At 43.5% G+C, this 23,403-nt stretch overlaps 1 protein-coding gene across 1 annotated transcript; it reads right to left on the reverse strand.

Annotated features, from left to right (window-relative positions):
- Positions 1 to 4,560: 4,560 nt before the first annotated feature.
- LOC307160451 (uncharacterized protein) lies at positions 4,561 to 10,250 on the reverse strand. Its single transcript, XM_079874583.1, has 13 exons — positions 10,110 to 10,250; positions 9,540 to 9,745; positions 9,309 to 9,446; positions 9,023 to 9,161; positions 7,636 to 8,338; positions 7,399 to 7,540; positions 7,169 to 7,312; positions 7,017 to 7,075; positions 6,738 to 6,913; positions 5,671 to 6,071; positions 5,475 to 5,571; positions 5,147 to 5,336; positions 4,561 to 4,980 (listed from the first exon to the last, which is right to left on the reverse strand). Exons 1-13 carry the CDS (start codon positions 10,230 to 10,232, stop codon positions 4,838 to 4,840), a joined length of 2,661 nt encoding a protein of 886 aa, XP_079730709.1. The 5' UTR covers positions 10,233 to 10,250; the 3' UTR covers positions 4,561 to 4,837.
- Positions 10,251 to 23,403: the final 13,153 nt, after the last annotated feature.

The following is a 23,403-nucleotide window of genomic DNA, read 5'->3' on the forward strand; positions in this document are numbered from 1 at the left end:
ACAAATATAAAATAGTGCACTCTCCTAAACGCTCTCATTACAGGGACTTTCTGCATTGGGCTAAAAATGTGATAGAATTAGTGAATGTGAACATTTCCTTAATTAAGCAGAAGCCTTAATATTTTAATAAAAAATGAACTAATAGTTATAACTAAATAACTAATAGTTATCACTGAAAGGAAAAAAGGATTGGTTTAGTCTCTGATATAGTGGATGTTTGTTTATTTGTCTTTGTAGATGTGCATGTTTGAACAGAATTTTGCACAGAAATTCTGATCAAATATTCCACTTTGTGTGTGTGTGTGTGTGTGTGTGTGTGTGTGTGTGTGTGTGTGTGTGTGTGTGTGTATGTGTCCTGGTAAACCCTTCATTATAGGGACAAAAGGTCCCTACAAAGCAAAATCCAAAACCCTTGTCCCTGTGGAGACATTTTTTGGTTCCTATTAGGAAAACAGCTTATAAAAGTGATGTTTTTTGAAAATGTAAAAATGCAGAAAGTTTTCTGTGATGGGTAGGTTTTGGGGTAGATTAAGGGGATTGAATATACACTCACCTAAAGGATTATTAGGAACACCATACTAATACTGTGTTTGACCCCCTTTCGCCTTCAGAACTGCCTTAATTCTACGTGACATTGATTCAACAAGGTGCTGAAAGCATTCTTTAGAAATGTTGGCCCATATTGATAGGATAGCATCTTGCAGTTGATGGAGATTTGTGGGATGCACATCCAGGGCACGAAGCTCCCGTTACACCACATCCCAAAGATGCTCTATTGGGTTGAGATCTGGTGACTGTGGGGGCATTTTAGTACAGTGAACTCATTGTCATGTTCAAGAAACCAATTTGAAATGATTCGAGCTTTGTGACATGGTGCATTATCCTGCTGGAAGTAGCCATCAGAGGATGGGTACATGGTGGTCATAAAGGGATGGACATGGTCAGAAACAATGCTCAGGTAGGCCGTGGCATTTAAACGATGCCCAATTGGCACTAAGGGACCTAAAGTGTGCCAAGAAAACATCCCCCACACCATTACACCACCACCACCAGCCTGCACAGTGGTAACAAGGCATGATGGATCCATGTTCTCATTCTGTTTACGCCAAATTCTGACTCTACCATCTGAATGTCTCAACAGAAATCGAGACTCATCAGACCAGGCAACATTTTTCCAGTCTTCAACTGTCCAATTTTGGTGAGCTTGTGCAAATTGTTTTTCCAATTTGTAGTGGAGATGAGTGGTACCCGGTGGGGTCTTCTGCTGTTGTACCCCATCCGCCTCAAGGTTGTGCGTGTTGTGGCTTCACAAATGCTTTGCTGCATACCTCGGTTGTAACGAGTGGTTATTTCAGTCAAAGTTGCTCTTCTATCAGCTTGAATCAGTCGGCCCATTCTCCTCTGACCTCTAGCATCAACAAGGCATTTTCGCCCACAGGACTGCCGCATACTGGATGTTTTTCCCTTTTCACACCATTCTTTGTAAACCCTAGAAATGGTTGTGCGTGAAAATCCCAGTAACTGAGCAGATTGTGAAATACTCAGACCGGCCCGTCTGGCACCAACAACCATGCCACGCTCAAAATTGCTTAAATTTCCCATTCTGATATTCAGTTTGGAGTTCAGGAGATTGTCTTGACCAGGACCACACCCCTAAATGCATTGAAGCAACTGCCATGTGATTGGTTGATTAGATAATTGCATTAATGAGAAATTGAACAGGTGTTCCTAATAATCCTTTAGGTGAGTGTAGTTTGTACAGTTTAAAAAACATAATTTCTATGGAAAAAATGAAAACACAATGTGTGTGTGTGTGTGTTTGTTTATTAAACAGCCGTTTCCTCATGCCAGTCTATTATTTATTAATTACCTATTATATACAGTCTATTTACCTGCCCCTGAGTGGCATGTGAAAACAAAAAGAACAAGTCGTTCCCTTTATTTGAATGTCATGAATTCCTTTTTTCTAAGTGAGCAGTTATTTACCGCAATAAACTGCAGTGTGGATCAAACTTTTTGTTCGCCAAAGATATGGGTCAAATGTCAAAGGATATAGGCCTAATAGTGACCTCATATTTTGTTTCTTTTGACGAATGAACTAGCAACCTTATGGTTAATAGCCCTTTAACCACCATTCTCCCAGTACTGTTAGAGGTGTTTGAAAGTGCTTTAAAAGCTGCATTATTTGATCAAAAATAAAGTAAATACATTAATATTGTAAACAGAAAGTTCAAAAGTACAGCATTCATTTGAAATATAAAACTTTTGTAACATTATAAATCTCTTAACTTTCACTTTTAATATATAAAATAATGAATTTCTTCAAAACATCTTTACTTTCAACTTTAAAACAGTAGTGTAAACCATGTCTTCCGAGAAATCATATGGTTTAAATGTGAAACTCACACTCGACATAGCAAAAATACCTCTTCAGAACTCTTTCATTCATTGCTGTTTCAGTGCCAAATGTCTTGCGTCTGACAGCAAAGTTCACAATGGACTGGAAAATCTTGTTGCAGGAAATCGATAGCTCTGCATTAGTTGATTGTAGGTTATTGAACATAAGAAAGTTTGCCCCTTTTCTTTGCTCTATTTCAGTTTCTCACGCCAGCACTTCTCCACAACAATTAGCTGAAATAAGATAAATCCATTTAGACAATACCTATTTGCTTTCTCAAATGTCACCTGCTTGACTAAGATTTCACTTGCTGATGCATTTATAACATTTGGAAACAGAATTGGTTTAAGCTTAAAATCATATAACATATTAAAGGAACTGGATGACTTTTGTCTTTTGCTTTGCGTGAAGGATGCAGCGCAATACTGATGAAACTGTGCGATGAAATGAAAGATCAACAGTAACATCAGGTAAAGCCTGTAAACACAGAATACTTTCATGATCACGCACAGATAAGAATGAGATCACAATCTTTTATTTTTAGCTCAAGTCCAACATGATTATGGACAGTCATTAGGACCTGAAAACCATATTTATATTAGCCAATTTCAAAAAGTTCTGTATTTTACATAAGATGAAATGCTGCTTGCATACTGTAATTAAATCATTTAGTTTACATTTCTATTCATTGCCTTATAAGACAGAGTATTTCACAAGTAGAATGCAATTGTGACATGACTCATTACCAGTATCATCAACTAGTGACAGGTCTTTCAGTATCTGACATTGACTGACTGACATCACTTTTGAATGTTTAGGTTTGCAAAGCTTTTTTCATGAACACAAGAACAGAACAGAACAGAAAACAATATAATAGTTTCAGCTTGAAGATTCCACCTTGATGGAATATAATTAAAATGACTGCCAGTGTGGGGTAACACTTTACTTCAATAGTCCTCTATACATTGTACTAACTATAAGTAACTTTGCAACTACATGTCGACTAACTCTCAGTAGAGACTGTCTGCTTAATATCTGCTGACACTTTATTTTGATGGTCCCCAACATAAATTCTACTGACTATAACTTTTGTACATGTCAACTCCCAGACAGAAACATAGTGTTGGCCTAGATCTAGGCCACATCTGGTACATGTGGATTCAACGCGTACCAGATGTGAACCGGACCTGGGCCGACACTATGTTGCTGTCTGGGCTTATTCTACTAACCCTAACCCTAACCCTAACCCTAACCCTAACCTAACAGTCTACTATTACTCTGAAAGAGTTAATTGACATGTGGCTGCAAAGTTTGATAGTAGAATGTCTAAAATGGTCTTAAGGCGTTATCACATTATCAAATCCTGCACTGATAGTCAATCTGACAGTAGCGGATGACTTATTTTTGTCATGCTATTTGTAAATATTTTTGATAAATTGCTCAGATTCTTCTTGATGGTGCTTTGCACCTGAATATGAGAGTGAGTGGAATGCATGCCGATTGACTGTTCTTTCCACCCACCCATTTAAAGTATTTGTGTCATTTGCCCTTTCATTCTGAGGACTCATGATCAGGTGTGGTAGTTTTGTCATGGAGACATGGCACATAAACATAGAGTAACAATTGTCGATTGATTGATTGATTGATTACATTGCAGTGTTGTGCCGACAATCTCAAATTTCAGTCACGCCATCACCCTGGATGTTGTTTTGGCCTTTTCAACTAATAGTTGTTCTCCAACTTCAGTGGAACATCAGCACTCTGCTCCCAACTACCACCTTAATTATAGCTTTCTTTGTAAGCAAGAGAACTAGAATATTCATTACAGTCAAAAACTGTCCATACAACGACAATTTATACAATTTTATTTGTGTTTCAATGACATTTCAAATTATATGTTTTGGAAGTGTTTCTAGTGGGGAACATATTGATAAGGGTTCATTTTAAAAGCTGTTGTTAAAATGAGTATGGTTATTAAATAGTGTTCTTTTGAATATTTTTATGGTCCATTTGACATTGATTTCGATTCACTTGTTGCTGTGAAAGCGGTTCAACATTCATGTGATTAATGATTCACTAATTTGTATTCATGAACCACAATTGATAATAATGCATGTATTTAGCCTTTGGTGAACATGAAAAAAGACACACACAAAAACAAAAACAATACAGGAGGTATGTTTATTTATTTCTCTTTGTGGACGTGCATTATTTGAACTCTTTTTAAATCAATCAGATATCATTTTTTTTATCATTAACAATCTAAAGGGTGCAAGAAAAAGATACCAAAACTGTGAAATATGAAAATAACCCTAACAACCATTTATAGATTATAACACAATATTTAAAAGTGATCAAACAGAAACAAATATTTCAAAATCATAATCTTCCCAGAGAGAGCAAAGACTAAATAGTTTTGTAGTCTTTGAGGCCGATTCATTAAATCTCATTTGATTGAAGCGGTTGATATTTGACCTCTGTTCTCTTGGTTTTGTAGATGAGAACCCCACACACCATGCCAACAGCTGCCAGGAGACATCCGGCAATGAAAACCATATTCAGGTTCAAGACCGTGGAGGACACTGTGGAAAACACACAAAGTGTCGGTTAATAAAATTAAAAGTAATTCACAAATGATCGTAAAAGACTCTATTGTGATTCAGCCAGCACAACACTTAATGCACCTTTAAAATTGTATCACATTCTATGAAAATATTCGTATATGTTAACTTGTTTCTGAGGTTTTACCTTCAACCTCAACGCTCCTCTTCAGCCTCAGGGGCCCCTGGGAGACAAAGTGACTGCCGGTCTGGATGGGAGCCTCTCTTTTGCGATGGTGGTGGGATGGTGGAGCGATTGTGCTGTTGGTGCAACCCTGAGAGCAGCGGGTGTTGGGATTGTTCGCCTCACACATAATCACAGAACAGCTGATGAACACCTAGGGAGAAAGAAAGAGAAGATGTCACAGCTCTCTGGAATACTTCATTCTTAATAGTCAGTAGTAGCATCATGTTTTTGTATGTTGTCTCCTATCATTGTAGTCTAATTAATATATATATATATATTTTTTTTTTACCTGATCATGGATTCCAATAAACTGGAAGGCCTGCAGGCCAAAGCGGACCATTGGTTGGTGGCTTGTGTAGAACTCTACAGTTTCATCCATGATGCACCTGAAAAAATAAAATTGATTAAGATCCATTGTGAGTTAATTAATTTTACTGTTTACCAGTGCTAATTTGTGTCTTCAGCTCATGGTCGATTGTTCTTACCCATTTTGGATGATTGTGTAGGACACTTGGGAGTTGGGGTCATTGTATGGTGTCGCTACACATGATTCGACGAAAAGCTCGGTGTTGTTGATTGAAGACTGGGATTCAATCTCCATGTAAATCATCTCCCCAAGTTCATACTCTGGTGGATATGAGATCACATCTATTTCTTGGTAGTAATTTACTGTTTGAAAGAGCCCGAAGCGGTAGGTGAGGGTTCCAAAGCCTCTCTCGGTGATGGTGGTTGTGTGTCTCCGTGCAGTGAACTCCATTGAGATGTTGTTTTTCTTCTCAAAACGACATGAGAACTCAATCTCTACCTCGTGTTTTCTGGTAATAATGCTATTTGGATCATCAGTTGAGAAAATTTCATTCTTGAAAATGATGTACTGATCATCCTCCTGTAATAAAAAAGTGGATTATGAGATATAAACTGCACTTATTTGTGTCATCATTTGCGCATACCAGTGTCATTCCAACCTGTGAAAGAGATCATTGAATGTTCAAGCTTCTGTTTTCCAAACAAAGTGAATGGTAACTTGCTAAGCACAGAAAGAAAACACCACAAAAGAATTCCAATGGACGGCAATTCGTACAAATTTTATGAGGTGGCTAATTCGTACGAATTCATACGACCTCACTCGTACGAATCAGTAACATTTTTGCTAAATCGTACATATTTTACGAGTTGCCCAATTCGTATGAATTCGCAAGAAGGACCTACTCCTGACCCCGCCCCTAAACCTACCCATCACGGGGGTTTAGACAAATCGTACGAATTCGTATGAGTGAGGTTGTAGACATAGCCACCTTTTACTCACTTGTACGAATTCGTACGAATTGGTCGTGAGATAGCATTGAATTTTTGGTGCCTTTTTTGAGCCTTGTAGTATAAATCACCATATACTTTCATTGTTTAGAAAAGACAAGTTCTACCTAATATCTCCTTGGTTGTTTCATGGAAGATAGAAAACAAAATGGGGTCAGAAGGACACGAGGATAAGGAAATGATGACAACCATGTCATTTTTGCTAAACTGTTCCTTTAGCCCATGAGAAAAGTTTTACCTCAATCATGGTACCACAAGCATTGAGGGAAAAGTTTGCCAACACATGAGTGCCATTTGAGTCCAAAGTGCAGGCAGGATCGTTGAGTCGCAGATAGTCTTTGTGGAGCCCGACAGAGTGCAGCTGCTCAATTTCAATCACTATGTTGGTCCCAGTGCAAATCACATTTGCATCCACTGTAAATGCAATCAATCATTCAGAATTATTTACCAAAATTATAAATACCACAGTGTTTGTACCGCTACACATAGTTGTTCCAAGTAAAAAAGTGATACTAACCAGTCTGGTGTCCAACAGTGACAATGACACATCTCATTTCAGACTGATAAACGCTGCTTCTGTAAATAAATAATTAGCAATATTTATCAAATTCAGTTTATGTGAAAGGTTGCAAGCTGCTAGATTTAGAATAAAATGAATAGTTTGCCCACCCGCTTGTGCTCTCAGCAATGAAACACACAGGGAAATGATCCCCGAGGTCACTTCTCATTGGTGTCCATCTGATGGCGTACTCTCCATTGCTCAAAGCATGCTTGGTTATGTTCAGAGGACCACTGATAAGGACATCAGAAACCCTAGAATGAAAAAAAGCATGTTATACACCCATCTAATAATCTTTATCAATGCTTGCATTAGGTTTAATTCACACATGAGCCCTCACGTTGAATAAGCTGCTGCAGCCTTAACCCGGATTTCCAGTTCACGGAGTGGCGCCGCTTGGATTTCTTCTCCGTTGCGTGGAGTTGGCGACACAAAGCGAGGTATGTAATGTCCCTCAGTGCAGGAAGGAGCAGGTGAATCAACTGCAATGATTCAAAATCAGAAATCACGGATGAGATGACACTAAAATGAGGATCTTGTGTTCTTTGCGTTTGGCTAATCATTGAGAAAGCCTTACCGAGAACACCGAATTGCAGAGGGATCTTGCTGAAAGGTTCGTAAGAACGCTGATGTGAAGCTACAGAAGTCGTGTACTGTTGAGGTGAGCTTGTTGTTGTGGTTGTGCTTGTGGTCTGCAGCCACCACCACCACTGGGATGCTGTAGGTGGAGTGGTCGATTGTTGCTGTTGCCACCACCACCATGGCGTAGTTGTAGGTGGAGCGGTGGTCGATTGTTGCTGTTGCTGTTGCCACCACCCCCACCATGGAGAAGAAGTTGTAGTTTGTTGCTGTTGCCACCACCACCATGGCGTAGTTGTAGGTGGAGTGGTGGTCGTTTGTTGCTGTTGCTGTTGCCACCACCCCCACCATGGAGAAGAAGTTGTAGTTTGTTGCTGTTGCCACCACAACCATGGTGTAGTTGTAGGTGGAGAGATGGTTGATTGTTGCTGTTGCTGTTGCCACCACGCCCACCATGAAGCAGAAGATGTAGTTTGTTGCTGTTGCCACCATGGTACATTTGTGGTACTTTGTTGGTAATACCATGGGTATGCTGTTGAGCCTATTGACCTCCTGTGTCTTCCATTTAGAGAGCATCTGTAAGAGCTGGAGCCATCAGTATAGGCCAGAGTGGTGTGTTTCCTTGGGAAGTCCTCCAAAATCATCTCAAATCCATAGACGCCTGTGTTGTAGGCATAGCTGTAGTCTAGTGTACAGGCACCCTAATGAAGAATTGAGATGTTCATTATAGTGAATGTTCATTTCGTTTTATTTCTAGAACATTCTAGCAGCACTTATTGAGTGGATCAGTCACCAGAATGATGAAAAATAGCTGCTAGAATATCCTAATGATCAAGATAGTCAAGCGCTGTTTTTAGTGCAGCATTTGTATTACTTTACTGCTGAGTGAGAGGAGGTAACCAACAAAACTGGATCTGTCTTGTATGTAGCGTTGAAAATTCAATTCATTATAGTGAATTAGTTTGTCTTAAACTGTCCTCCTCTCATTTCTAGCTTTGGAAAGATTCATTCTAGCGCAGCGTTTCATCCTATGGCTCTCTTTCTATGTAGCATTGGAAAGTCCTATTCATTGTAGTGAATCAGTTTGTCCTAAACAGACACAAGCTGTGTCCAAAATCCCATACTGTATAGTAGGTAGTTTACTTTGTGACTTACTACTTTTTTTTTATCAGAACGTTTTTTTTCTCCCTTCCAGTATATTTTGTATAAATTGATCACACAGATAGGCCTATAACCACTGATCTATGTAATGATCAGTGCCTATAACCCTATTTCACAAAGATTCACCCACATGGAGATTTCTGACCTCGCCACTGGTTCATATTGCCAATATACATCAATAAATGACATCAAGTTATTACAGCAAATTATTTTCTGTTTCTTACTTGATTTATGCTGAAACCACTTGGCTGGTCACATCTGGCACATTCAGCTTGTTGCTGAATTCCATATCTGCATCTGACCTGGTCACCATCTGGGTCGTAGTCCATCAAGTGGTATGTACGAGGACAGTTTTGGGGAACACTAATGAAAAAATAAATAAATAAATAAATAAAACAATCAGATTTTCTGTTACTAATTTAGAAAAAAGATCATGCGTCATTTTTGCATTCTCATTACTTCTATTAATCTTGTTAATGGAAAACTACATTCAATAAAAATAAAGGTTACCGTAGAAGTTGTAAAATAGTCGTGACAGGTGATCGGTTGGGTTGATTAGTATCAGCTCTTATGCCTAGATCTACATGTGTCCTGAGGAACCAAGAATCAAGACCGTTCACTGTGGGCACCCAGCAGCATGAGGAGTCCCTGCGATGGAATGATGCATTGAAGATTATGATTAATGGACAGTTTAATATTTCAGTTGTTGTCAAATGATTCAAAACTGATTGAATTACTTACTGCAAGTCAAAGGGTGTGTTTCCATAGATGTTTCTTGTGACAACAGTTTCTGTTTGGCACCAGCTGTTGGTGTAAGCACTTCTACCATTAGAGCTCCTATCGATTTGACCTTGTCCATTTGTGTATTCATTGCCACAATTCCCGGAGGCGCAGTACCACCAATCATAACCACAAGAGTCATAGGTTCGCTTGAGTCGAAACTCAACCTGTTGGCAGATCACTTGTAGAGTTTAGAACACTTGACCACTTGTAGAGTTTTATTTTTCTTCCGTAATGATGCATTTCTTTTTTATATTTAGGCGTGATATAGACCAGTCAGAAATACTCTTCACCAATAAATATTATCACATGATTTTAACCAGTTCTCACCAAAGTTTAAATATTACGTTACTTTCACCATCTTATTTATTTCCATGATTGCTTCTCCCCATCTTTTCACATTGATGCAATAATTTATTTTATTTTATTTATCTTACCCATGCATTTTTTATTCAGCAAGAAAGTGTGATAAGTTAGTTATGCATATGTGCGAAGGACTATTTTCTATGCAAATAAGAAATAAATTCTCACCCTCATGCTCCCATCTGCATTGGCTCCTTTAGGGCTGAAGGTCACCGAGCCTCCATAATGGTGTCCTGCTGAAGCAATGGACACCAGAAGCAGAAGATTCAAAAACAGCGCTGAGAACATCATTGTACCTGCGACCTCACTCTACCTGTGAAGTGCACCGGGGCACCTGCTTTTATACATCTCAGGTGCGCAGGAATTCAGGGATGGGTTCAAAGGTTTTGCACTAAATCACACACACACAAAACTAGAGGGCAGTTACTTGCTTCTTCTGAGAAGTCACATGGTTAAAATCTGAAACTAGACACTGATCTGACCTTACTTGCAAAAGCACACACCTTTTCATCCACATGCAAAGTATGCCATTGTCATGAGTGTCAATTAGAGGGGCAAGCTGGTCTGAAAAAAATCACTAACTGCTTGCTATATTTTATTTGCAAAGCTTCAGTCCCAAATATGGTATAACATATCTCACATTTTCATTACAGTTAAAAAATTGCAAATAATGGATATCTCTGCATCAGTTAGTAGTAGCTTATAGGATTTAAATAGCTCAGTGAATATTTTTAGCTCTATTGTATTTTTTTGTGGATGCCAGCACTCCTCCATAAACAATGACCTGACTTAAGATATAAATCCATTTAGACAATACCAGTTTGCTCTCTCAAATGCCACATGCCTTACCCACAGCAGTGAAAGAGCAAATCTCAAACAAACAAAGTTTATTTCAGACTTTGAAATGTGCTTGTTGATGATTTATAAAAGTTGGAATGATAGAACTGCATTAAACTCATATTCATATATCAAATGCACTGCTTGAGGGGATTGTTTTTTTTTTGTTTTTGTTTTTTGGCATGATGGATGTGTCAGTTATGAAACAGGAAATGTTTTTTTTTGTTCACAGAAACAATGTAAATACAATTAGGTAAAACCTGTAATTTGAGAATTACAGGTTGGACAGGTAAAAGATTCTTTCACTATCGATGAGACAGAATTAAACAATCATCCAGACCTGAAATAACCAGCAAAATAAAACAAAAGTGAAATTTTGGATCAACCAAATTTCCACGTGCGTCTTGAAAAGCGGATGTTTTGGAAAGTGCTGCGGCAAGTTTTTGTGCCATCTAGTGGTTTAGAGTAAAATAAAGTCAAGGGGCCTTTTACCCTGGTGGTCAGATTTACCCTTGCCTAAATGGCACATAAAACTAAAACAAACTATGGTTGGTCATTATACAATATACGTGTAATGTGTGGTAGCAAGACAACATGAAGAACACCACAATTCCCCCTAAATCGCAGAAAAAAAACTTTTGTCATGAGGCTGGATATAAGCTCGCAAAGAGGAAGAGTACAACAAAATAGTCTTTAGTTCAATAATTCAGGAGATGGGATATAAACACGGGGAACAAATCCACTGTACAGACGAGACTGGACAAGGAATGAACAAAACGGAGTATACAGGAACTAAACGAGGGAACCAATGAGATAATTAATAAACACCATGGAGGTAAAGTAAATGACTAATCAAACAGAACTAGGTCACAGGGGAAACACAATTAAACATAACATAACTATGACACTGTTAGGGGATTTACAGTCAAAGACCCAGAACCAAATATGATGAATGAAGACCCGGAGTCAGAATTATAATAAACTGAAGAAAAGTTACACTGAAGATAGTTTGCAGTTTCATCAGGCAGAAGTCAGCTTCAAGACTCACAAGGAGTTCGTAGGCTCCGGTTACAAGCGTCCGGTAACGCTTTGTTACAAAGATCACAGCAATTATACCCTTTGAATTGAGGTTAAATGATTCACATTGGCTAAGAAATAGATAAACATAGTAATTTTCCACGCATATACAGATAGACTGAAGCATATCTACATCGATTATGCAGCTGATACTCGGACCCTGAAGTTAGGCACGTCGTGACCTTCCAGGTCGCAGATTTGGGTTGCTGGGTGCCAGCCTGTCCAGAACAACAACTCAGTCAATCTCCAATAATGCCAGTGGTTCCTTAACCTGTAACCAAAAAGACTAACACACACACCGACACACAGCTTTTTCAAGGTTGGATTCGACCAGCCTCTAACTATAAACAGGAGAGTCGTCTCAAAACATCAAGATAATACATTCTCTCAAGGAGAGGACACTTTAGTCTAACTGGAAAGTAAGGCTTTAACAAAGAAATGGTCCCTTAAACTATAGACTTCAATGACCCCTTTGACCATAGTTGTGAGGGTACCCTAGAAAAGTAGACGTAGTGACGCATGTTGAAGACCTTTCCAAAACTAAACAAATCCATATTTAATTTCTGGAAGCCGGTCTAAATGAGCAAGCACTGTTACTGCATTCAGATATCAAATACTGACATTAGAGAATACATGAAAATAACGTTTCAGTAATCACACTGGTAACTTCTATAATAAAGTAAAATCTCACAAGCCTAAAGAAGTCATTCAACTATTGGTTAATTCCTTGATTATAATCACTGTATCAGATAGGGGAGAGCGGGGCACAAAGTAACGCTTTTTGACTTTCTCAGTTTGTGTAAATCTACTTATGGTTCAGAGTATTTCTTTTTTCCCACATTAATTTCCCACATGTCTAGTACAATTATGTGTTTTTGTTTTATTAATACAGTATATACTTTTTTCTTGATATACCCCGAAAAAATGGAAGTGAAATGTGACAACATGCCCCATAGGTGGGGTACATTGTAACATGAGAGGGGCACATTGTAACATGACCATATGACAGCTTAAAATGTTATCTGATCTAATAATATGATCTATAATAATAATAATATAAAAAATATACACGGCAAACTAAAATATTTTCTAAATAAAATACAAGTATTAACTTTTTCATATAAAATAATGGCAATTTTTAATAATTAAATATAAACTCATTTTTGAGTTTTGACTACGAACACATGAAAACACAGCTATACAACATAGTTCAAAACAAATAAATAATTAGTAATTTCTGAACATTGACTCTCATTCACCTTTTTCTCACGTTTTCTCAATAAAATTAATAAAAGTATAGAATATAATAGCATATTTCTAATAGGGGCACATTGTAACGCAGTGTTACAACATGCCCCTGCCTGCACAACTGGGATTTAAACCCTGCTAGTGTCTTCTGCTAGTTAGCGAAGCATTAAATAACTATCTCAACTGTTAAATAACATCTTGGAGATTAAAATAATATCAGATTTGTCTTATTTTAAATAAACAAAAAATAGAGATGAAAAATTAAAATTTACTTTTGCTATGGTTTAATAAATGTCTATGGATATCTTCCAAAAAAATAAATAATTTTGGCGGATTTTTTTTTTCTATATAGTGTTGATATGGCAACTAGTAAATACACAAAGTTTCGTCATCCAAGCATGTGCGGAAGTATTTAAAACAAGCGTGTTACAACTAGCCCCTTGTTAGGTTGTGCCCCACGCTCCCCTACATTGAAGTAGGGCTGGGCGATATATCGCATGACATTGTTATGCGCATCTCGTCAGTAAAGCCGGTTCCTTGATTAGTAGTAAATCGCCATCACCTGCTTTCAGATGGAGCGGCATTTACTATACAGAGCCGTAGTTCACTGACAAGTAGGGCTGCAACAAACGATTATTTTGATAATCGATTAATCTAACGATTATTAGAACGATTAATCGACTAATCGTCGATTATTTCGCCGACTAATCACTAAGTTTGGAACGATTATTCAGCCTTTTCAATTAGTTAAAACACTGAGTTATACATATTCTAACTATAATATAAAAAAAGAAAATCACTTCAGCTTTTGAAATGGTTGTTTTAATGAACTTTGAGCCAACTAAACCGGTCATTCTCTTTAAGTTTTCAGATTTCTGTCCAACTCAAATCACACACAAATGCAAAAAGCATTGGTTAAATATTCGGTTCTCTTTCAATAGAAAAAAATAAACAAAAAAAAATTATCAGCTGCATTACAGACAAACTTAAACTGCAAACAATTATTATAAGAACACAATTTTAAAAAAAATTGACAGCTGAGCTGACAGAGACATTCTCATTCACCTTTTAATTTACAGTATAAAAAAATAACTGACATGATATTCTTCATAACATCTCTTTTTGTAAGTCTTCATGAATATGGAACAAAATACAGGCAAGTGATAAGACTGTAATAACTAATAGTTACAATAATAAACACAGCCCTGACTCCTAAGCTCGATCAAGCTTTATTCTATGCAAAAATAATCATCACATTACTGTAATTATAGCTAGTTATTTACGTTAGCTCCAGCTGGAGAACATTCACCTCTCACCGGCTCGTCTCGTGCCGGGTTTTTCCTCTTTAAGTGCTTTAACATGCATGTTGTGCTCCCGTGAAAAGCAAGTTACGCCTTGCATGTATTGCACACGACAGCATTCTTGGTTTGAAGTTTTGTGAAACGTTTCGGTTACTCACGTAACCTCTGTTCTCTCTAGAAGAGGGAACGAGTATTGCGTAGTTGCTACGCTACGGGAAAGCCTTTCTTTCTCGAGATACTGAAGCCAAAAATTATCCTTAATTTTTATAATCTTGTCAACGCAGTGCGGCAGCCTGCAGACCTAGGGCGAGCTACTAGCGTGCCCATTGGCTGCCCTGCGGCAACTGCAGCAGCCTACCGCTGAGCCCTTGGCGTGACGTCACGACCAATGAGCGCGCTTGGCGCGCTTACTGCGTCACAGCCCGCGAAAAGGGGGGTGTGGCTTAGCGTATATAAACGGGGCTCGGAGGCTGCTTCTCTGGTTTCTGTCGCATGAAGCGAAATGAGCTCGTGGCGCGAGCACGGCGGGCTACGCAATACTCGTTCCCTCTTCTAGAGAGAACAGAGGTTACGTGAGTAACCGAAACGTTCTCTTACGAGAGGTTCTCTCGTATTGCGTAGTTGCTACGCTACGGGAACGCCCTTGTCAACGCCGTGCGCGCCCAGCATCCACTGAATGAGTCCCAGGGAGAGCCCGGGGAACGTGATAGCGGAGAGCCGGGCGGCCTAAAGAGGGCTAGCGCCGTACATAAGCACACACTAGGGGGTTTAGGAGCGGCACGGCCGGTCCGAACTGACAATTCCCTGCATAGTGCAGCTCAACCAGTAGAGCTAAATCACACACCGTAGCCCGCGCACAGATAGTGGGCCGGCATACGCGAGACTTAGACTGATAACACTTTCGCCTGCAAGGCGGGAACATCCAGGTTGTAAAACCTAACAAATGTAGAGGGGGAGGCCCAGCCTGCCGCTGCACAAATGTCATGAATGGGAATCCCGCTGGACCACGCCCACGACGAGGCCATGCCTCTGGTGGAGTGAGCTCGAATGCCCAATGGGCACTGCAGGTCTTTAGACGCATAAGCCACAGCAATAGCGTCCACTATCCATCTGGACAGGCTGTGTTTCGAGGCGGCGAGACCCTTGGTGCGCCCACCAAACGAAACAAAGAGCTGATCCGAGCGCCTGAAAGCGGCGGACCGTGAAATGTAGTTTCTCAACGCCCTGACCGGGCAGAGGAGATTACCATCGGCCTCGCTGCCATGCGTTGGCAGGGCTGAGAGGGAAATGACCTGTGCTCTGAAGGGAGTGCCCAAAATTTTGGGAACGTACCCATGCCTCGGTCTGAGAATGACTTTGGAGTCATTAGGTCCGAACTCGAGGCACGCGGCGTTAATAGATAACGCGTGAAGGTCTCCCACTCGTTTGACTGAAGACAGTGCTATCAGAAAAACGGTTTTGAGCGTGAGGTATTTCATATCCACAGTTTCCAAGGGTTCGAAGGGATGCGCTCTCAGGGCCTCCAAGACCAGAGAAAGATCCCACATAGGAACCGCGGGGGGTCGCGGGGGGTTCATCCTCCTGGCTCCCCTAAGGAAGCGGATGACGAACTCGTTCCTTCCTAATGCGCGGCCCCGCTCTGAAACAGAGAGCGCTGAAATGGCCGCAACATAGACTTTGAGCGTGGAGGGGGACCTGCCCGCGTCCAGTAGCTCTTGAAGGAAACACAGAATTCGCGATACCCCACATGTCTGTGGATTGAGCCCCTTAGCAGTGCACCATCTGTTAAACACTGACCATTTCGACATGTAGAGCCGCCTCGTAGAGGGGGCTCTAGATTGTATGATCGTGTTCATGACCCCGTCTGGCAGATCAGCGTGTAATCGTTGAGGCTCCACGCATGCAGAGACCAGCGCTCTGGATGGGGATGCCATATCGAGCCGCGGGCTTGAGAGAGAAGGTCTCTCTTCACCGGTATCGGCCAGGGGGCTGAGTCTGCCAGCTGTATTAGATCCGGGAACCAAGCTTGGTTCTCCCAGCATGGGGCTATGAGGAGCACTGAGTGGCGCGCTTCCCTGATTCTCTCGATGACCTGAGGCAGCAGAGAGACCGGGGGAAAAGCGTACAACGGGCCGCTGGGCCAGGTCTGGGCCAGCGCGTCCTCGTTCTTCGAGAAGAACTCTGGGCAATGAGCGTTGTCTTTTGACGCAAAAAGGTCGACTTTCGCTTTGCCGAAACGGCGCCACAGTGACTGGACTGTTTGGGGGTGTAGAGACCACTCCCCAGGGGGAACGTTGTCCCTGGACAGTCTGTCGGGACCCTCGTTCAGGTGGCCAGGCACATGCGCGGCTCTCAGCGAGCGCAGAGAGTGCTGAGCCCACACGAGGAGGCGTTCCGCCAGGGTGCAGAGCGTCTTTGATCTGACACCGCCCTGGCGATTCACATAGGCCACTACCGATGTATTGTCCGTGCGGACTAGAACATGGTGACCGTGGAGGAATGGGAGGAAGTGTTTGAGCGCTTTCTCGACCGCGAGCATCTCTAGACAGTTTATGTGTAGGAGATTCTCCTGGTCTGACCAGCGGCCATAGACCGGTCTGCCTTCGAAGAGCGCTCCCCAACCTAGGTTGGAAGCGTCTGTCGAGACAACTTTCCGGTGTGAAATCACTCCCATAGTCACTCCCGTGAGATACCATTCGGCTGCCAGCCAGGGCTGCAGGGCTGAAATGCAGCCCTGATTCACTCTGACTCGCAAGCCGCCGGCCGCCCAGGCTCGGTGGGGCACGCGCGCTTTCAGCCAGCGTTGAAGCGGGCGCATGCGCAGTAAGCCCAGCTGGAGCGCTGCTGCAGCTGAGGCCATATGCCCCAAGATACGCTGGAATGTCCTCAGCGGAACCCGGCTGCCTATTTGGAGGGATGCGGCGAGGAGGCGGATGCGGCGCGCGCGCTGCTCCGACAGTCTGGCCGTCATAGCCACCGAGTCCAGTTCTATTCCAAGAAAGGAAATTGACTGACGGGGCGATAGCGAGCTCTTGGTCCAGTTGACCGAGAGACCCAGCTCCTCCAAATGGCTGAGAAGCGCTGTTCTGTGAGACACAAGTTCCGTCTCTGACTGCGCTAGAATAAGCCAATCGTCCAGATAATTCAGTATTCGCATTCCCTGTTTTCTCAGGGGAGCAAGGGCTGTGTTCATGCATTTCGTAAATGTACGGGGTGCCAAAGACAGGCCGAAGGGCAGGACTGTGTACTGATATACTCGACCGTTGAAGGCGAATCTCAATAATGGCCTGTGACGGGAAGTTATCTGGATCTGAAAGTATGCGTCTTTTAGATCGAGAGAGATAAACCAGTCTCCTGGGCGAATCTGCGCGAGGATTTTTCTGGTTGTGATCATTTTGAACGGCCGTCTCATGAGGGCTTTGTTCAGATGTCTCAGATCTAAAATAGGTCTTAACGCTCCGTCCTTCTTGGGTACGAGGAAGTAGCGGCTGTAAAAGCCCGACTCGCTCAGAGAAGGATGAACCTGTTCTATAGCCCCTTTGCGCAGCAGCTTCGCTATTTCTGCTTGAAGCAGGTGCGCAGCTTCTGAACTCACTCTCGTCTCCGTCTGTGCTGTAAAGCGCGGAGGGCGACGAGCGAATTGAAGCGAATAGCCGTGTTTTATGGTATTCAGCACCCATTCTGACGCGCCCTGAATCGCTTCCCATGCTTTCGCATGCATAGCTAGGGGTCGAATGGTCTCTGGGTTCAGATCGCCGCGCTGCGCGGGATGGGGAACCTGTATCAGAGAGGATGGAGCGGCGTGCGCGCCGCTGGTGCTCGAACACGGGGGCTGGTAAACAGTATTGGCCGACTGAACAGCATTCAGTAGCTCGGTCCCATCGGATGGAGCGTGATTTGCTGTCAAACATCCCAGGCGCGAGAGTGGCGTGGGGATTATAATGTCTAAAAGTGAGTGCGCGTGCTCGTGAGCGGGCGCAGAGTTTACACTTATGACATGGCCAGTGTTTGGGAGCTTTAGAGGGTCTGTGACCCAAGGTAACTGACTGGCAGAGCGAACAGCGGGTAGGTGTGAGCACAAGGCTGTGGGCACATTTTCTACACTTAATACTCGAGCGGCTTGCGTCCGCTTCATGAGAGAGCGCTCTGTGCGCGTTACCATGGGGACCCTGTTTGTGTGAAGCAGTGAGCACATGGGAGTGGGCACATTTTCTACACTTATAATACTCTCGGCCTGAGCCGTTGTTGCCCGGGGTAACCGAGTGACAGAGCGAGTTACAGGTAGATGTGAGCACAGAGTTGTGGGCACATTTACTACACTTAGTACTCGAGCGGTGTGTGACCGCTTTATGAGAGAGCGCTCTGAGCGCGTTACCATGGGGACCGTGTTTGTGTGAAGCAGTGAGCACGTGGGAGTGGGCACATTTTCTGCACTTACAACACCTTCGGCCGGAGCCGGAAAACCCGAATTTACACTCTTTCTGAGATTTATTTGGGCCGCCGTAAAAACGGCGTTTGTGTGCAGGCGAGCGAGTGGTGTTACTGGCTCGTTGGCTGCGGTGTAAGCTGCTGCAGTAGCCTGTACTGAGGGGACTGACAGAGCTGGGCGTTTTGATGGCGGTCCGGCCGCAGCGGGACTCAGCCATCTTTTCCTCCCTGCGGGTGCTAGGAGGACTTCGCGGGCTCAGACTTCAGCGTTATCTTGGGACGCGGACCCCGGGGGGGCGGCGGTCTGTGACGGCTGGTTGAGCGCGACCTAGGGCGGCCGCCCTGGCGTCGCTGCGAAGCAGTTGGTGGCCGAGACGAGCGCTGTGTGGAGCTGCGCGCAGGAGGCTGAGCTTGAGAGCGGCCTGCGGCTGGGCTCGAGCGGCGGGGCAGGAAGAGATTCATAGCCTGCGACGCCTTCTGTACTTCAGAGAAGCGGTCCACAATCCCGCTGACCGCAGAGCCGAAGAGGCCAGTGGGCGAGAGCGGGGCGTTGAGGAAAACAGCGCGTTCTGACTCACTCATATCCGCCAGCGTCAACCATAAGTGTCTGTCGATGACGGTGAGCGCGGCCATGGATCTGCCGATGGCTTGTGCAGCGGTTTTGGTAGCGCGGAGCGAAAGGTCCGTCGCGCTGCGCAGATCTGTTAAGGCTGTGTGATCCGAGCCCTTCTCGTCCAATTCGCGGAGGAGGTCGGCTTGCAGGATCTGGAGAACAGCCATCGAGTGCAGGGCGGAAGCAGCTTGGCCGGAGGCGGCGAATGCGCGGCCGGCGAGAGCTGATGTGGTCCTGCAGGCTTTGGACGGCAGGGCAGACTTTGAGCGCCATCTAGCAGACGGCGGGCAAAGGTGCGTTGCCACCGCTTCCTCAACGGAAGGGATGCCGGTATATCCTTTCTCGGCGGCCCCGTCCACCTGGGAGAGGGCCGAGGAGACAGATGAGCGGAGTCTAGCGGAGAAGGGCGCGTTCCACGACTTCGATAGCTCCGCATGGAGCTCGGGCAGGAAGGGTGCTGACCTAGAGGCTGGCGCTTGGCGGCGGCTAGGCAGAAAACAACCGTCGAGTCGGTTCGGCGCGGGCTCCTTGGGTGGGGACCAGTCCAATCCCAGTCGGTCGACCGCTTTGGTGAGGAGGCGGATAAGCTCCGCGTCAACACTGGAGCGGGACCTGCCAGACTCTGGAGTCGAGGAGGCGGAGCGGTGAGAGCCCGACCACTCCTCGCTGTCCGAAGCAAGCAGAGAGCAGCTGTCAGCGGCGTCATCTGCTTCATCCCCTAAGGCGACGGCAGTGCAGGCAGTGGCCGGCCGCTGCGCGTCGGTGAAGGGCGGGGGAGAAGGAGAGAGCGAGGCTCGCGGGAGGGGCTCCGGCGAGCGCTCAGCTATAACCACCGGCTCGGGAGGCCTTTGAGAGCGGCGTTTCTTCTTTCGCGGCCCTGAAGAGGCAGCCGGGGAAGGTGGAGGATCATCAAACATGGCGAGTCGAGCCCGCAGGGTCGACATCGGCAAGTCCTCACACTGTTCGCAGCCGCCCGTGGAGAGGGCGCGGGCTGCGTGGTCGAGGCCCAGGCAGAGAGCGCAGACCACGTGGCGGTCTCCGTCGCTGAGCGAGGCTCTGCACGAGCCACAGGATGAGCGAGGCATTTGCAACAACGCCTCGCGCTCTTTTAGATGCAAAGTGTGTCGCGGGGCGAACACACACACACATACAACACAGAGCAGTAAAGGATATATTCGCCGGATAGCGAAGCAGGCAGGGAAGGCTGAAGGCGGCGAAGGCGGCCGGCGTCCTCAGGCTGAGATCCTCGGCGTGCTGGTCGCTTGATTCAACGGCGGCTTCCTCAGAGAGCAGCGATGCGAAGAGCTTCGCTGAAAAGACAGAAATCAGAGAAGCAGCCTCCGAGCCCCGTTTATATACGCTAAGCCACACCCCCCTTTTCGCGGGCTGTGACGCAGTAAGCGCGCCAAGCGCGCTCATTGGTCGTGACGTCACGCCAAGGGCTCAGCGGTAGGCTGCTGCAGTTGCCGCAGGGCAGCCAATGGGCACGCTAGTAGCTCGCCCTAGGTCTGCAGGCTGCCGCACTGCGTTGACAAGATTATAAAAATTAAGGATAATTTTTGGCTTCAGTATCTCGAGAAAGAAAGGCTTTCCCGTAGCGTAGCAACTACGCAATACGAGAGAACCTCTCGTAAGAGAACTTTCACACACCTTGCTAGTTCGGATTCGTTTGCACTCCGTCATAATTCGCGCTGTGTTTTCTTCTACCGCAATAGCATTTGTAACGGCTGCATTACACTCTAGCGCTACAGCGCCGTAGCGGTCAAATCGCGATATTGCAGGCCCTTACATTAGGTCACGTGGGATCAAACGACTACTCGACAACAAAGATATTTGTCGACAATTTTTTAATGTCGACGTTGTCGACAATGTCGACTAATCGTTTCAGCCCTACTGACAAGCTGAGCCGTATCGCATTAATTATCGCAGGCGATACGTCCACTTATTTCTACTGTTTTCACAAACCAAAATATTATGTTACTCAGATCTCAACCCAGACAGCCATATAGCTGCTTTCTCCTTCAACATTTATTACATAAATTGTAGCTCTCTTAGACATCTAATGTCATACATCCACTTATGTATGACAATGGATTAAGAAATAAAACCTTTTTTTTACAACTCATATTCACTCCTCCTTTGTTCGCCCATCTGCCTTTCATAAAAGTGAGGGAGCTCTCTGGATAATTTCGATAGTGACTTAGCCAATGTGTCACTTTGTCTCTCTGCCGTCAAGTCTATTTTTAAGTTTACCATTATGATCCCAACTTGTCTATTTAAATTGAGACCCTCAGCTGAATTAGGGCAATACTTTTTACCCTATAATGGACGGCAATCTTTAACTTCACAATTCCAATTTACATAAATACACTAATCAAGAGAGTAATTCAGATCAACATCATAAATTACAAAAATAGTCATAATTACCAGTAACAGACCGAGCTGGAAAACCAATCCAATTAAAGCTTGCCCCATGTTCTGAATCATCTTTTCATCAGATTAACTCATTTTTTGAATGATCATCTCCTTTAAAGTTTGTCGTTTCACTTAACCATCTGTAATTATAAAACACTTACTCAAGAGGTTAATGACACGATATCCACAAAATCTGGAAAGAATAGTACCCCAAAATAACGCATACAAGACATAAAGTGCTGTCACCATCACACACACTCATACCAGACACACATCAATATAAACCGCTCATAGTCGAGGTTTTCTTTAGCAGTTAGCTTTAAAAATATATACTTCACATTTTTCTTTACGTTTTACCAAATTTTACATGGTCTCTTAACCAATTTCAAAGCATGTCTGTTCATTATTAACTTGTTTTTAGAAAAGTCAGCTGGGTTGTTTTTATCATTTTTAAAACTTTCACAGAGACCTCAAACAGAAAGCACAAAGCCTTTCTTTAAAGCGAATTTAGTTTTGTATTAATTGTATCTTACTTTTAATCAGTGTTTCATTATACAATTTCCTGGATTTAATAAATAAAAAGTAAATATAGCAGACATAATCACTACACGGAGGCGCCAGCGCCTGAATCCATTAACAGAAACTCAGCGTATAAGGTAGCCTACGCTATGATAGAGACATATTAGTTCAATATCAACACTTCTACACATTTTTATTGTCCATTAGGCAACCAACATCATAAAATGTTTTGTTACTGTCTCCACAACAAATAATGACAATCACCTCATGGTCTCAGCTGGTTTTTGAAAGCCCATTCCCCCATAGCTCTATCTATAATCTCCTTTTCTTCAGGGTGTTGTCCCCTGGCATAGTTGCAAGTTGTGGACACTTGTCACATTGAAAAACAAGCCATCCAAGCAATGCGGTTTCTGGTGAGTGGTGTGGAGGAACATTTCTGGGTCAGACTGCTGTAACTTCTCACAGCTCATCCATGATGCTGCTGGCCTCACAGTAATCCGCTCCATTCTCATACCCATCTCACATAAAACACCTCCCTTCAGGGTAGATGCCAAGTGCCGACGGTAACCCCCTGCCTTATGTTGCCCTCTGTTTGGCCAAAGAGAATCTAACCCGTCGTTCAGAAATCACCTCGTGCACACTGATAACCGCTCTTTCCCACTATGGAAACTTTGACAGTTTTCTTCAACAGAATCAGGTGTTTTCTCGAGCTTAGGGAAGGCGCATTCAATAGTCACCAGAGCCATTGGGGTTGCCTATAGTGTTAAAACAGGGAAACAGGTTAATAACAACAGTTTTTAGCCTAATCGCTAACCTCTGTTAAACATCTTCAAATCAGCAAAATCTCAGTGCTGAGATTATACTCAGTCAATTTAGTTACCACAACCAATTCAGTGTACCGTTACATCTGTAGCCGGAGCCATCAGCCCTGTATCATGGTGGAGACTGGAGACTAAGATTAGACTAGTCAAAAATGTCACTTCTATCGTTTAAGGTCTGTATCATTATTTTACAGACTTCTTAA

The sequence above is a fragment of the Squalius cephalus genome, assembly GCF_949319135.1.
Source record: "Squalius cephalus genome assembly, chromosome: 6".
NCBI lineage: Eukaryota > Metazoa > Chordata > Actinopteri > Cypriniformes > Leuciscidae > Squalius > Squalius cephalus.

Excerpts from the sequence above, each read along its gene's own strand:
- LOC307160451 (XM_079874583.1), bottom strand. The coding sequence starts at position 10,232 with ATGATGTTCTCAGCGCTGTTTTTGAATCTTCTGCTTCTGGTGTCCATT. Across the intron at positions 7,076-7,168 it reads ATTGCTGAGAGCACAAGCGG|AAGCAGCGTTTATCAGTCTG; the intron begins GTGGGCAAACTA and ends ATTTATTTACAG. Across the intron at positions 5,337-5,474 it reads TTATTGGAATCCATGATCAG|GTGTTCATCAGCTGTTCTGT; the intron begins GTAAAAAAAAAA and ends CTTTCTCCCTAG.